Here is a 15,893-nt window from a genome sequence, read left to right on the forward strand (position 1 = left end):
GATTTTAAAGCTGAGTCTGCCTGACTGGGAGCCAAAGCCTCCGAGTACCATAAACTTTTCATTAGTCTAGATATTATTTTATGGACTACAACAATAAAAGCACATTGTCTTAAAGTAGTCTATAGTTAAGAATTAGTCACAAATTCAAACTGACTTTTCTTATTAGTTCCAATTACTCAGCTTTTAACATATGTTAGCTAATACCCTTCCCTCAAACCTCAAAGTGTTTTTGCAGTAAAATTTTATCCATGTTCAGTTAAAAATCCATGAAATTTACTATAATTTTCCATTGAAGAAAGACATTAATATTGCAAGCTAAATTTAGAACTATATATCAAAAGCCTTAAAATATTTACACCCTATAACTTAGAAATTCCATTTCTAGAGAATTTATCCTACAGAAATAGTTAAAATACCTATAATTTTTATTACAAACAGTTATATATTTTATAAAAATAAAATTTTCTACAAAATTTGGAAGTAATTAAAAATATTGAGGAATGGTTAAGTAAATGATGGCATTGCCATTTCAAGTGATATTTATAAGGAGTTTATTATACTATGGAAAAACATTTGTGTTATACATTTATTTTATTTAGAGTGTGAAGTATAAAAGCAGGATATTATAACTAGCCATTTAGTCACCACTGTGTAAGATAAACTTTCCAGAACTACAAAACTGGAGAAGACCAACGATGTTTAAAATGCCTTTATACTGTACTTCTATTTTTCTATGTTTTCCAATTTAAATAATTTTAAATTTATACTAATTTTAAAATTTAAGAACACATTTTAATTTTTTTAAAGTTATAGGCCATTAAGATGGCTGAAGGAGAGGTCCCCCACCTGTATCTGCCACAGCAACAAAAATTTGGTAATTATCCTCAGACAAAGTGCCTTGGTGGGAACTTTAGATTCAGGTAGGAGGTTGTGAAACCCTGGTAGAGCCCAAGACCAAGGAGGGCCATTTTAAGAAGGCAGGCCCACACCCAGGTAGCAGGCCACTGACTGTGGTCCCAACTATGCCCAGAAAGAGCCTCTTCTCCCTATGGACTTGTTTGGGCCAGCCAACAGCATTATCCATCAAGGGACACAGGAGGAGACCTGGCCCACGAACCTCAGTCCCAGCTGTAGACCCTGAAGTGACTTGTGAGCCAGCTCCAGTCCCTCTCAGCCAGGAATGATCCTGCTCAGAGACCCAAAGGGGGACATGTCTGTCAGGGACCCTGGAGAGAGGCCCATCAACCTTGGTCTGATGGCAGAGGTCTTGCCCACCCAAGGACCTTGTAGGAGACGTGGTCCTTCATGTCCCCAGTGGCAGGCCCCCTGACTGGTTTGATCCTGGCTGCTTCCGGATCTGTAATCAAACCAGTCAGGGGGCCTGCCACTGGGGACATGCCTCCCATCCTGCTTAGCCATGGTCCAGGGGCAGCTGGACTCACCCAGGAACCTAGCAGGAGGCATACCCATCCATGCTCCTGGAAGCAGGCCTGCAGACTTCAATTCCAGCTGTGGACCATACAGCAGTCTTTTATCTCAGTTCCAGCCACTCTAAGCCATGGTCCAGAGTAATCCTGCATGCTCAGGGATCTGACCAGTTATCCAGCAGGATCTCTCCCAGAAACCTGGTAGAAGACACCCCTGTATCTGTACATGACAGCAGGCCAGCTCTCTGCAGACCCAGTACAGACCCTGAAGTGGACTCTTGTCCCAGCACCAGCCCTACTGACCAAGGTTCTAGAGTCATCTACTTAGAGACCAAACAGGATCCATGCCCACCTAAGCTCATGGTAAAAAAGGCTTGGCAAAATCACAAACACCACTGCGGACCCAGCAGTTGCCACATGACTCAGTTCCAGTCTTGTTTTATTGCAATCCTGGAGGCAATCCCACTAAACAACACACCCCTGAACAACCAATGGATCAAAGAAGGAGTCAAAAAGTATCTTGAGACAAATGAAAACGGAAAATAAAACATACCAAAGCTAATGAGATGCAGTAAAATCAGTTCTAAGAGGAAATTTTTCAATGATAAATGTCTACATTAAGAAAAAAGAAAGATCTCAAATAAACAACCTAACTTTACACTTACAGGAACAACAACAACAAAAAGAACAAACAGCCTTAAGGTAGCACAAGGAAGGAAATTGCAAGGAAGAACATAAATAAATAAGAGACCAGAAGGAGTTCCCTGGTGACCTAGCAATTAAGGATCCAGTGTTGTAATTGCTGTTGTGAAGGTTCAATCAGTAGCCCAGGAACTTCTTTCTGCATGCCACAGGTGCACCCCCCAAAAAAAAAAAAAAGAAACACCAGAAAAACAGTAGAACAGAGCTATAAAACTATGAGTTAGTTTTTTGAAAAGATTAACAAAATTAGCAAACTTTTACCTAGACAAACCAATAAAAAAGAATAAATTAATATAAATAAAATAATTTTGTAATAAAATAGAAATGCAATTATAAATGAAAGAGCAGACATTATAACTGATACCACAAAAGTATAAAGGACCATAGGCGCCTACTATGAACAGTTATATGCAACAAATTAGACAACTTAGAAGAAATGGATAAATTCCTGGAAACATATATCTATCAAGATTGAATCATGAAGAAATAGAAAATCTGAACCATCCAATAATGAGTAAGGAGTTGAAGCAGTAATCAAAAATTCTCCCAACAAAGAAAAGCCCACAACCTGATGGTTTCACCATTTCATGGTAGTAAATTCTACCAAACTTTTGCTGAAGAGTTAATGTCAATCCTTTCCAGACTCTTCTAAAAAATTAAAGAGATGGAAATACTTCCAGACTCTTGTTATGAGGCCAGCATTACCCTCATACCAAAGCTAAATAAGGACAGTACCAAAAAAATTTAAAAACCAGTATATCTGATGAAGATAGAATCAAAAATCCTCAGCAAAACACTAGCAAACCAAATGCAACAGCATATTAAAAGGATCATACATCATAATCAAGTGAGTTTATGCCTGAGATGCAAAGATGGTTCAATATACACAAGTCAAATATGATATACTCCATTTGCAGGATAAAGGAAAAAAAACATGTGATCATCTCAATAGGTGGAGAAAAAGTATTTGACAAAGTTCACCCTCCTTTCCTGATAAAAAACTCTCAACAAATTAAGTATGGAAGGAATGTGCCTCAACATGCATAGAGGCCGTATATGACAAAGCCCACAACTAGTAACATCATACTCAGTGGTAAAAACCTGAAAGCTTATCCTCCAAGATCAAGAAAAATGTTCCCACTCTCACCACTTCTATTCAACATACTGCTGAACATCTTAGCCAGAGTAGGTAAGACAGAGAAATAACAGCCTAACTCAGAAAGAAAAACTGTCTCTCTTTGTAGATGGCATGATATTATACACAGGAAATGCTAAAAACCACCAAGAGATTGTTAGAGCTAATAAATTCAGTGAAGTTGCAGGATACAAAATCGACATACAGAAATCAATTATGTTTCCATGCAGTAACATTGGACTATCTGAAAAAGAAATGAAGAAAACAATCCCATAAAATAACACCAAAAAGAATAAAATATTTAGGAACAAATTTAACCAGTGAGGTGAAAAAAATATGTGAACACTAAAAACTATAAGACATTGATGAAAGAAATTGAAGAAGACATAAATAAATGGAAAGATATCACTAGTTCATGAATTGGAAGAATTAATATCGTTAAAATGTTCAAACTACCCAAGGCAACCTATAGATTCAATGCAATCTTTATCAAAATATGAAATACCTATATCTATATCTAATGAAATGTAATATATACAATGCAATATCATATATTATCCATTATTTATATTATGTATTCCCTTATATATTATACACAATATATTCTATTGTATATATTTTTTATTTCGTATATAGTGGTATATTATTCAGCCATAAAAGAGAAGGAAATCCTCCTTTTTATGACAACATGGATGCATCTGAAGAACAGTATGCCTGATGAAATAAGACAGACACAGGAAAACAAATCCTGTATACTCCCACCTCAACTCTAAAATACAACCCAGAACCTGGCAAGAACTGGATCAGGTCCTGGGATATGGCCGGTGGATGTTGTACATCACTCTGATCTGAAGAGAACCCATGTTCAGCCAAGAGAGCCAAGAGAGTAAACAGCTCAGTTCCCATTCCATTTGGTCCTTAGTCTTCCTACAATACCAGCAGAAATTTCATCAACTAAGGAGGTCTCCTTGGTGTATTTGTGTATGTCTGAAGTGGGCATCTTTCCATTAGAAACTCAACACTGGCTGAGGCACCAATTAATTTTGCATAAGCTGTCACAGCACCCTGAGATGCTAATCCATTCATTCACAACCACAAGGTATTGTGTTAGGGTCACATACATGACTTGTGCCTCCAGCCCTGTGGATTTATTTAGTCCTTAGCCTCTACTTCCTGCAGCTGTGTCCTCTCAATGACTGCTTTATGGTGGCCAAGAGACTTGAGGTCGGCTGCCAGGACTCTGAGATCTGGAGGAACACATGGACACATTATTCCTTTACTCTGAAGCTCTCCAATTCCTGTTCCGGTCAGATGGGGAGATAGTTGGGGGATATCTCTCCAGCAGCCCAACACATACTGTCGATGATATTCCTCATGCCTGACATTATTGCAAAAGAAAAGACTTAAATTTACCCTCCTTGTGTTCTTCAGCAGAAGGTTAATTACCAAGGAAAGTGTAATAGTGCAAAACATAATTCCAAATGTAGCTCCTGGGTTTCTTTGTAGGATTTGCTATGGAGCCATTGTTTCTTTTACTGTAAGAGTAACACATTGGATCCAGTCTGCTTCACACAAGAGGCCAGGAAAGAGGGCTTATTATGCTAACCGAATACTGATTAGGCTTTTGCTTAAGTTGTTTTGTGTTGTAATTATTTGCAACTATACTTTTTCCTGTATTTATATAGAGGGGAAAAAAATGCCTCAAAAATAGTGGGATTCTTACTTACCCTGAAATCGGAATGAAAGTATCTTGCCTCTTTCTTTCTTTCTTTCTTTCTTTTCTTGTACTTGTAACATTTGCAAAGGGTTTTGTTCAGCACTAAGAAAAATCAAAATATCATCATCATTATTACTGGCGTTTGTTCACAATGGATTTCATCCAGACTCTAACCAGTGACTGTGTGACTAACAATCTGAGTCACCGAGTTTCACATGTTTATATATTTCAACATAATTCCCAGGCTGAGCATTTTTTTGTTTATCTTCATGTTTCAGGACTCAAAAAAAAAAAAAAAAAAAATGCCCTGCTGGATTGCCAATCAGTCACTCGGTGGAATGACTGGCTCTGAATAACTCAATATATAGATTGAATCACTCCTTCAGTAACAGATTAATATTGGCAAAAGTTCTACCAAACTGTCAAAAGGTTAGTATATACTTTCAGGACCAAAGTCTAGACATAAATGTTTGTGTTTTCACCATGGTAGTGACACTAGATAATTTCAGAATTTAAACTGTGGGAAACTCCAACTAAAAGGAGATCAAGAGAATGATAGAAAATACAAGCATTATTTACTGGTTATTAACTTTGTAAAGATATATGTCTTTATCCTCAATGGCGTATCAAAAAGGCAAAATCTGAGCTAACATATCCTTTTTAATGGGAGATTCCACTATGTGAATAATTTTATCTTTTTACTGATTCCATTCTCATACCAGTCCCACCTTATCCCTAGATTATAACTGTCCCTGATTGGTCACCCTAAACCTATCTTAAAAAGGCAATTATCCTGTCATTTTCCCATAAGATAACTTTACAAACATTTGGTCATATATTGTCACAGCATCTCAAATTAATAACACCTTACGGTTTTATAGCATTTTTCAAAGTATTCTCTTGCATGTTTTCTCATCTTAATCTCATCTTTATATGCAGTAGAGCAGAACTGTACTGTCCCTCTTATTGATGAGAAAATTGAGGCCCCCTTTTTTTTGGTTGCTGAGAGAATTTTAATCATCAGGAACAAAATAGATTTCTATAGATCATGGGGAGTTTGTTTTTAAACAGTTCAACCTTAACGCGATGATGGTCTGTCCATCTTTTAATTGCTCTTTCCAGGCCTTAACTTTCAAACTTGCCATTAATATTAATGGCATCTTAATTGATGTAATTGGCTTAGCCTCACTGGCTAAAGTCATATAGATTATTACTAGAAAAATCCAAATCCTAGACTAAAGCCACTGCACTAGACATGTAACAGAAATTTCAGATTTAAAAACAATTTTTGCCTTTAAGTCCTCATACGCAAGATTGAGAGTGAAGCCTGGACACATGAGTTGTTATTCTTGGGTATTGGTTCTTGCAAATGCTATTTGTGACATCAAATATATACTGTATTACATTAATGCTGTCCAAATTACAGAAGGATAATTAGATCACACAAAATGCTATGAATATATAAAAAGATAAAATGAATTAAACTTAAATGATTTGTGCATCATTGTTTGCTTTATAGGATGCCCTATATGGATCTCTATAGGATGTTCTTGACTGTGCATTCATAAGGTTCCTGTTGTCATTCAAGTAAGTGCGTTTTTATTCATTGTGAACCTATTGGTTTTACATTATATTAACAGTCTAAGGAAAGAAGATGTATCTATCATTTCCCACAGTTCCCACCGTTGTTGCTTTTTGACTTCTATAGAGCAACTACACCTGTAACTTTGACATTTGTAACTTTTGTGTTCCTTAAGACCCAGTGTACACTCTGAGCCTCTTATGGGTAAATGTGAATTTGCATCTTTAAGGCATGGTTGGCAACCTCTGCCTCATTCTCTTGGGTGCCTTAGCAGCACAGACTTCTGAGTCTGAACACACAGCTTCTCCCCCAGAATGTGCGGAGTAGGGAAGTGGCTGGCTACCCAAGAGTCTTCTGAACCCTAAAGTTTGATCATCAGTTTTCAGTTCCTGGAACTCAGGTTGTGAAGATGCTTCCTGGGCTCAGTCTTTAGCAATGAAAATAGCAGATGGCCCCTCACCTGTGAGAAAAGAGATGAGTGAGACTATAGAAATTACCCCAGACAAGGACATCTGACAGTTACTGAGAGAAAACGTTTACCTGTGCAAGAAACACTTTCACTCGGTTTATGGGAGCCAATCTGCAAGCACAGCGCCTAGTTTCAGCGATCCAAGGAGCTGCCCGCCTTTCCCGTGCTGTCACTTCCGACAGGGTAACGACAAACAGGGCTGAGCACAGCCACGTCTGGTTTTTGCAACCCAGGGCGACATTAACTGATTGATAACCATTTCCCCCTGGAATCAAGCAAATCAGCATTCCACTCCCTGCCTTGTGCCAGAACCCACAGATGAACAAAATAGAGGTCCGAGTCGGAGACCCGCCCTCAGCTCGGGGCTTCCCACCAGAGCAGAGCTGCAAAGGATGAGGCGAGCTTGCAGAAACCAGGCGATGAATACATATAAAGGGAAAGTAGGGCCCTTGAGGAATGGACAAAGAACCGGGACCCTCAGTCGGGGGAAGGCTGGGATCAGGGTTGAATTAACAAAAGATTCAAGGGAGGCTTTTTAATCGGCAGCTCTAAACTGCAGCCTGAGAAAATCAAAATTTGACCGTTTGTTCTTACAAAAGTGGTAAAGTAGATAATGAGTAAAAAATCTTTTTTTCGCCCTGAAAGCGGTAAAGGAAAGCCCCTATTTCCAAGTCCTAATCCTGTAACCGCGGGCGTGGTTCAGGGATGGGCCACCGCACGGCTCTTTCAAACCCCTGGCTGGGCAGTTCGAGGACTTAAAGAACACATCCTAGTTTCGCCCACAGCCGTACTTGGAGAATATCCCATACCGCAGACTCTTTCGTGGATGGACTTGGGATAAAGAGCGCCTACAAGTCAGCAGGAAGGATCCAAGGACCTCGTTAGCCTGAAAGCTGGGACGACAGACTTAGGGAGGCAGGGGACCTGGGCGCCCTTTCTGTTTCTGTAAAAGCCCAGCCGCGGGCAGCCTGGGTCTCCCGAGTCCCCGCGGGGCGCGGGACAGAAGGCGGGATGCGGAGCACGCAGGCGGGCGGTGGCCGCAGGGGAGACGCGCGGGCGCCCGGGGCCAGCGCTCAGGTGGAGCGCGCGCCGCTCGGCAGCTGCGCCCCCGCCCCGGGCCCCGCATCCCCGCCCCGCGTTCGAGAACCGGCCCGAGTTGGCGGCGCCGGCCGAGGCGCTGGAGCCGCGCCAGGCGTGGGGTCGTCCGCGCGCCGTGGCTTTCCCGCCCGCGGTACCGAGGCGGGGCGGGGCGGCCACATCCCACCCCTCCCCCTCCCGGCCCGTCACCCTCCAGGCTTCTTCCCGCGCCTTCTTTCCTTCCCGCTTTCCCCGGAGAAACATGGCCGGGAGCAGTGAGGAGGCGCCAGACTACGGGCGAGGCGTGGTGGTAAATGCAAACTCCGATTTCGGGCCGAGTCGCGCGCTCCCCGCGCCTTCCCCTCCCCTCCCTTCCTGGCACCCCCCTCCCCCCGCCTTTTCGATTAAACGCCAGAAATGCATTCGGGAGAGGGCGGCCACGGCTTTGTTCTTCCCTCCGGCGGGATCGCTTCCATCCTCCAACCCACCCCCACCCCCACCCCCGAGCCCAATCTGACCCCACATTTAACATCCCTTCACCCCGTGTTGTCAGTGTTCTCTCCGCCTCCGCCAGGAATCCGCCAGCATTAAGCCTGTGTGGTGCCGGGTCCCCCTCCTGCTGGCCACAGGAGTCACCTCTGGGGGCCGGGCAGGTCTGTGAAGACCCCCGCGGGCCGCTCTTGTGGGACTCCTTCCTATTGTACTCCTCCCTGACTCTTCCAGTGTAGGCTTCACGTTTTGTTTCCAGAAAGGATACTGAGGATTCTCTAGGGCAGCTAGGAAATAAAGTAGCTCTAGTGGACGGAGTTTGAGCTTTGAAACCTGGGCTCAGACTCCTTTCTGTGGGTCCTCTGCACGAGCTCGAGCTCGGTCGGGACACGCTAGCGCCCCTGGAGCAAGCGCCAGTTTCTGCAAAAGGAAAGCACAGCACGCTGGGCCTGTGGGGCCAGCTGGAGAGGATGATTGTAGGGTGTCTAAAAGTGTGGCGGGTGAGAGGATGTAGGATGCTGGGGTCCCAGACCAGAGGCTCTTTATCCCTGGGAACTGCTCGTAGTCACTCATCACCCGGTGGGCAGCCATCTCTCAGTGTCCTGGATTCCAGTCACGGCTCGCCCTGTGGCCCGCCGGCTTCTGCTCGGAAGAGAATGGTTTCAGTGGAAGGTGGTGGTTTTAATGTGTCAGGTTTAAAGTGAACCGGCGGTGAGGAGTGGTGGGTGGGGCTAACTTGCTACGTGAAGAGTCTTTGTTTTGAGATCAGCCTGTGATGAACAGATAATCTGTGGCTGGGACAGGACTAGAAGAGTAGGAAGTTTGGATTTGGAAAGCCCTCACTCTAACCGCCCTGTTCAGGTTGTACTATGTTGCCCAGTATTAATTTCATAGCCGGACCTTACCCTCCTAAAGGAGAAGGCATTCATTTATATAAGCATCCCACTAATGTTGACTGTCCTGCTGGGGTACAGGTAGTGTTCTAGGCTCAGGGGAAACAAGACATAGCCTTGTGTTCCTGAAGCTTACATTTTAGAGGGGAAGGCAGACAAGCAGTGTGAAAGTAAATAAAGAAGATGCTTTCGGATGGTGATGTGTGCAATGAAAAGAAAAGAGATCAATGAGATGAAGTGTGATCGCAGGAGGGCCGGGGATGCTGCTTAGGTCAGAGGGTGGGAGTGGCCTCTCTGGATGACAAGAGATGCTAGCTAAGCAGTAGGTAGCCATGTGCAGACTCTGAAGAAGGGTTGTCCAAGGCAATGCCTATCAAGTGCAAAGAAATCTTCACATTCTAAGAAATCATGGCATCCAGTTTATGCTTTTTTTTTTTTTTAAAGTCACTCCAGGTGCCATGGAGAGGATGGTTAGACCTAGGGATGGGGTGAGTTGGAGGGGGATGAAAATATAAAATGGGAAAATTAAGTTCAATTTAAGAGAAGCTGAGCCTATAGTGCCTGTAAAGCCTACGGTCAGGATGCACAGGAGGCAATTTGAAATTCCTATTTGAAATTCAGGAGGGCGATTGGATAGATTTGGAAATTGTCAATAAATAGAAAAATATCTGATGCTTGGCATTAGAGAGCGATGCCCAGTGAACATGGGGTGGAGCAAGGAAGTAAAACCATAGTTAAGGGTAGAAACCTGGAAAGCCCCCAGTGTAAGAAGCAGAGTGTCTGGGAGAAGGCAGATAGGAAGACTAAGAATGAGTAGCAAAGTAGAAGAGAGCTGACAGGGTGGTAGATACCTATGGAACAAAGTTTTGTGGAGGTGAGGGGCAAGAGGTTAGCAGGAGGGTCAGAGGTTGCAGAAAGGGCAAGGAGCATCAGGATGGAAAAGACAATTACAAAAGCCATTAGTAGCAAATCTTTGAAACAGCTATTCCATCAGTAGCATGGTTAAAATATAGTAGTATTATTTAATAATAGATGCTCTTAAAAAGGGATGAGGGGAGTTCCCTTGTGGCCCAGCGGGCTAGGGATCTGGCATTGTCACTGCAGCAGCTTGGGTCATTGCTGTGGTGCAGGTTTGATACCTGGCCTGGAAGCATCCACACACCACAGGAATGGCCAAAAATAAAAAAGGAATGAGGTAAATTGATGTGACTAATGGGAAAAGATGATTGTTAAAATCTAAAAAGCAAATGATGGAACAGTAAGTAGCCCAATTTGTTGGTACTAATGGAAGTCCTCTGGAAAGCAAAGTAATTTGATGAAAGATACAGGGAGGTAGCATGAGGGTCCACTGAATTTGAAAATAACCAAGGTATAGTAGAGATAGTCCTCGTATTAGTGTCATTCTCTCCAGTGGGACTTGAGAGGATTAGATTGACATCAAATTTGATATGGGCAAATAAGACAAATTCAGAATGACTTCAAGGTGCTGGTGGAAGTCCATGGCATCGTGGGCCCAAGGGAAAAGGAAAGCTCAGGAGCATTTTTGTACTGGGAAAGTAGAGAGCTCTCAAGGATGTTGCAAAAAAAAAAAAAAAAAAAAATCAAAGGGGGAGTTCCCGTCATGGCACAGTGGAAACAAATCCAACTAGGAACCATGAGGTTTCGGGTTTGATCCCTGGCCTCGCTCAGTGGTTTAAGGATCCAGCATTGCCCTGAGCTGTGGTGAAAGCCGCAGACGAGGCTCGAATCTGGCATTGCTGTGGCTCTGGCATAGGCCAGTGGCAACAGCTCTGATTAGACCCCTAGCCTGGGAACCTCCATATGCCTCAGGTGTGGCCCTAAAAATACAAAAAAAAAAAAAAAAAAATCGGGGAGTTCCTGTCGTGGCGCAGTGGTTAACGAATCCGACTAGGAACCATGAGGTTGCGGGTTCGGTCCCTGCCCTTGCTCAGTGGGTTAACGATCCGGCGTTGCCGTGAGCTGTGGTGTAGGTTGCAGACGCGGCTCGGATCCCGTGTTGCTGTGGCTCTGGTGTAGGCCGGTGGCTACAGCTCCGATTCAACCCCTAGCCTGGGAACCTCCATATGCCGCGGGAGTGGCCCAAGAAAAAGCAACAACAACAACAACAACAACAAAAAGACAAAAGACAAAAAAAAAAAAAAAATCAAAGGGAAGCCTTAGAACCATTGGGAAAAGAAGCAGCTAATAATAGCAGGCATTTATTGAGTACTTACTATGTGGTTTTCCTGTATGATTAATTTAACCCTCATATGACTGAAGAAGCGATATCATAATCCCCATTTTCAGAGGAAAACTGAGGCACTGATAAATAATCGCAAGGTCACATGATTAGCAAATGTCGGAAGCAGGAATTGAAGCCATCTGCCCATCACTGTGCTACATAGGAAGCTGTGTTTGCAGAGAAGGATTGTGGAGGCGGAGCTACTGTGGCGGATTTGGATGTGGCTAAGATGGAATAGTGGTGAAGTCATTTGAGGTAGGTGAAGTTGCCACAAGACAGAATAGCTAGAATGATCATCAAAGCGTGTATTGGAGTATCCAGAAATGAGGTGGAGAAGAGAATTTCTGCGTTGGTAGAAACTTGATGATGAAGATGGCAAGGGTCGCAGTGCCAGATGACTCGGCATAAAGTACAGTTTGTGCAAGAGAAGGTATTAGAAAGACACTGAAGATGGCTCTTGCCTACACATGGCTTTCTGTTGAATTGGGGAGGTAGGACCTTGGTAGATTATTGACAATAAATGGGAGTAAGTGCTGATTGCCACCTCAGAGATGTTGACTCTGAAATCGGAAGCTTTGCTCAGGGTAGACTGGTCACCAGTGTCCCCCTACTCCCCCTCCCCCATCCAGCTGGTGTTTCTTTGTTACTGCTCTGGGAGAGAAAAGATCTTCTCTACCCACCTGGTCTTTGGGGATCAGGTTATTGGATATGTTCCGTCTTTTAAGAACTGTTATCAAAAGTACCATAGTATATACCTATACCTGGAGGTTTGGTAGGAATAAGGAGAAAAGAGCATCTAAAATGATTGTGTTTCTGTTATGTTCCTCCCCCTCCCCGCATGGCAATGTGGCAGTAATCACATAATCCACCTAACACCCAACTTTGCTAGGTGGACTGAGTTTCACCTCTGGGTGCTGAACCACCAGAGAGAGGAGGCCTACATGAAACAGGATGTTATTTGGTCTATTGAGCCCTGCTACCCTCTGCAAGCAGAACTTGGGGCCTTAGGCAGAGACGGCGCTTACTCAGCTTCTCAGTGTGTAGCTCAGAGGCACCCATCAGGTGAACCTTCTCTCCTGGCTCCGGTGCTGGACCAGTGACCCCAGCTGGGACAGTTGCTGTTCTTGTCTGGGATTCCCAGAGGCAGAGCTGAGGAGCGAGACCCCCTTCCTTTCTGACAGTAGACAGGTAGATGTGAACCTGAAATTGGCTGTCGCCAAGGTCACTGCCTGGAGGAGAGAGGGTGGGGCCCTGGGTGTGGGGTTTAGCAGCAGAGAGGAGCAGAGATTAGCTTTTTGGATATGTTTCCAAACTATTTTCTCCCTGGGGGAGACAACTTGAAAAATAAGGCAAGAAATATTCTAAGCAAAAAAATATTATTTTTCAGTATATCTTCAAATGAGAAAAAAGAGTCTGAAGGCGTTCTGGGGTTTGGCTGTGGTATAAAATGGCTTGGTTAATGTGTGTCACTTCCCCAGCTTGGCCATGTTTTGCATCTTTGAACAGAGAAAGCATTGTTCTGAATAAACTTAGAGCATATTATCTGTGATACTGAAACTATTTAAAGACTTCTTGTTTTGATTTTTCAAAAAGCAGATGAATAACATAATTATCTGCAGTTCCTAGCCCTCCGTTCCCTCAGGTTTAGGACGCATTTACAGTGCAGTTTGCATGCACTAGTAAAGATAAACCAGTGGTTCCTTTATCCCTACAGTGAAAACTCACTATTTCACACTCATTGGAACTAGGCCAGTTTGGCATTTAGAATAGTTTTAGAGAAATGCATTTCTTCTCCTTTTAATTTGACAGCTTTGGTTGTTTCCTGGTGGTCTAGTGGTTAGGACTTTGTGCTTTCACTGCTGTGGCCCAGGTTCAGTTCCTGGTCTGGGAACTGAGATCTCACATCAAGCCACTGCATGCTGTGTCCAAAAAAAAATTACAGCTTTAACTAGGGCAATAAGACTTTGGCAGATAGGTTTGAGGCACTTCTTTAATTGAAACATATCATTTGTAGGAAAACTATTGCTGTTTCGGTACATCTAACTGATTGTCATGTATTGCAGGGTATTGTAGACCAGATACTGATATAAGAATTTTATATCCATTATCTATCTTATTTAAACCTCAAAATAGCCCTGTGACATAGGCATTGACTCCATTTTATAGATGAGAGCCAGAGAGGTTAAAACGCCCAAGTTCCCACTGCTAGTAAATTCACCCCCAGGTGTGTTAGACAGCTACTCACTCCGGGCTTGAATCACTGCTCCATGCTGCCTCTGAATTACAGATTACCAGTTTGTATCTATAGGTTTGTTTTATTTATCATTTTATCATTTGGGGGAGAGGGAGCATCATTTAATTAGGCATTTATGATATACCTGGAAATGAGTTAGGAACTCCAAGTACATTATCTGTCCCATCTTTTTACCCTCAGAACGACCCTGTCCATGGGTTTTAGTGTGTCTTATTTAAAGGAGGGGGAAATGAGCCTCAGACATAATTTTCCTAATATCAAACCTAGTTAGTGTCAAAGCTGAGCCCTGGAACGTGAGCTAGATTCAGCCAGAGTGGGGGGCACCGAAGGATTTCCACAGTGGAAGGAATGACCACTAGTTCATGCCACCACCACTGGAAGGGCTCCAGGAGGTGGGATGGGCAGTGTGTGTGGGCTGGCAGGGGGGCCAGGTAGTGCTGTGCCTTTGGATGATCTCCCGGGATCTGGTGCTGCTCGGGCCTCTTGTCTGGTCTTTCTCATGGCCTGCCTGTGGGTTTTCTGGAAGCCCCTCCTGTTCAGCGGGTGGTTCAGGCTCTGAGCAGCCACTGTAGTGTTGATGGTGACAGCAGCCCCAGGAGTTCTCGGGGATGGAAGCCAGAGTTGCTCTGCAAATTCAACAGCCAGTTTGCTGATAGAGACAGAGCAGATGCTCTTCAAACATGCCGTACAGCACTTGGCTGTCCATAAGCCCGTGGTAGACGAATCTCTAGAGCTTTGAACAGCAGTGCTCTTTATCACAAGGAGATAAACTGAGGGTTGGGTAGCCCATGGATGGAGACTGTCATTTATTCATTCATTTAACATTTGTGAGCACCTGCTGTGTTCCAGATCACTGTTCTGAGCACTGGGGCTTTAACAATGAATGAGATAGACAAAGTCACTATCAGAAAGTGCTAATATTCCAGTGGGAGGAGACAAGAGAAAACACAGAGAGGCATATGTATGTCACACCCAGTGGGAATACATGCTGTGAAGGAAAGCATGGCTGGGTAAGGGATACAGAGATGCATGGGATGGAAGGGGTGCTGTTTTATATGTGTATTAAGGAAGGCCTCTCTGTGGAGGGGACATTTGAATGGAGACTTGAAGGAAGTGAAAGGGAAGCCTGTGGGCATACAGGGGAGGAGTACTGTAGACAAAAGAAAGAGCAGGGGCAAAGTTCTTAGGTGGGGAATGCTTGAGACATTCAAGAATCAGCAAGGAGAATGGTAGCTGAAGCAGAGAGGGGGAGGGAGACAGGGCCAGGGACAGTCAGAGGGGCCAGGCCTGTGGGCCATGGTGAGGACTCTGGATTGTACTGGGGGTGAAATGGAAAGTGCCTGAAAAAATCTGAGCAGACGCCTGCCATGATGTGATGTATGTTTTTAAAAGAGATCCCGGCTGCCATGTGGGGGCGGAGGGTAGGGCGGTGCTGCCAAAGTGAGAGCAGGGAGGCAAGGTTGGTAGCTCTAGCAGTCGTCCCAGGAGAAATGGTAGTGGTAGGGATGGTGGGGGGGGGGGGCGGCGGTGGAAGGGGCAAAGCAGCACAGATGCTGAGAGGTGGTCCTTGTTAAATGTTGAAGGAGTTGACAATAGGACTTGCTAATGGGATGCATGGGGAGGGGAGTGAAAGACAGAAGTCCACTACAATTCTGAGGTTTTGGTCTGAGCAACTTGAAAAATGAGTTGCCCTTTACTGAGAGGAAAGGGCTCTATCTGCAGAGAGACAGAGATACCACAAGTTTGGTTTGTCTGGCATTCCAGAGCCCAGAACTGGCCTGAGAGTGGGAGTGGATGCGGGCTGGACCATACTTTGCCGTTCAGAGAGGTGGTTTTGAATCCTGGGTGGGGAGGAGGGTGGAAAGCAGGGGGATGTCCCGGCATTCAATGAAGTACAAATGGATTT

At 44.0% G+C, this 15,893-nt stretch overlaps 1 protein-coding gene and 1 long non-coding RNA gene across 10 annotated transcripts in view; one reads left to right on the top strand and one right to left on the bottom strand.

The window, feature by feature from the left end:
• PRTFDC1 (phosphoribosyl transferase domain containing 1) overlaps nucleotides 1–15,893 on the top strand; it is a 107,895-nt gene that overhangs the window by 7,426 nt on the left and 84,576 nt on the right. For 5 of the 8 annotated variants that reach the window (XR_014817105.1, XR_014817106.1, XR_014817107.1 and 2 more), the window contains exon 1: nucleotides 8,355–8,419. Coding sequence is in view for 4 of the 8 variants with exons in the window: in XM_084978781.1 (XP_084834907.1) it covers nucleotides 8,372–8,419 (48 nt within the window). In the remaining 4 variants the exon portion in view is untranslated. 8 annotated transcript variants of the gene reach the window in all.
• Nucleotides 586–8,454, bottom strand: LOC102166393 (uncharacterized). 2 transcript variants are annotated; one of them, XR_014818026.1, is made up of 4 exons: nucleotides 8,320–8,454; nucleotides 7,104–7,297; nucleotides 4,992–5,083; nucleotides 586–4,642 (listed from the first exon to the last, which is right to left on the bottom strand). It is a non-coding gene; the product is annotated as an uncharacterized LOC102166393 (long non-coding RNA). The 2 variants fall into 2 exon arrangements; XR_002336360.2 differs by lacking the exon at nucleotides 8,320–8,454 and having other exon boundaries at nucleotides 4,384–4,511.

Source organism: Sus scrofa, chromosome 10 (genome assembly GCF_054392235.1).
Source record: "Sus scrofa isolate SSC_HxYL_T2T_F1_AM1 chromosome 10, Sscrofa_HxYL_maternal_Yorkshire_Landrace_v2.0, whole genome shotgun sequence".
NCBI classification, from domain to species: domain Eukaryota; kingdom Metazoa; phylum Chordata; class Mammalia; order Artiodactyla; family Suidae; genus Sus; species Sus scrofa.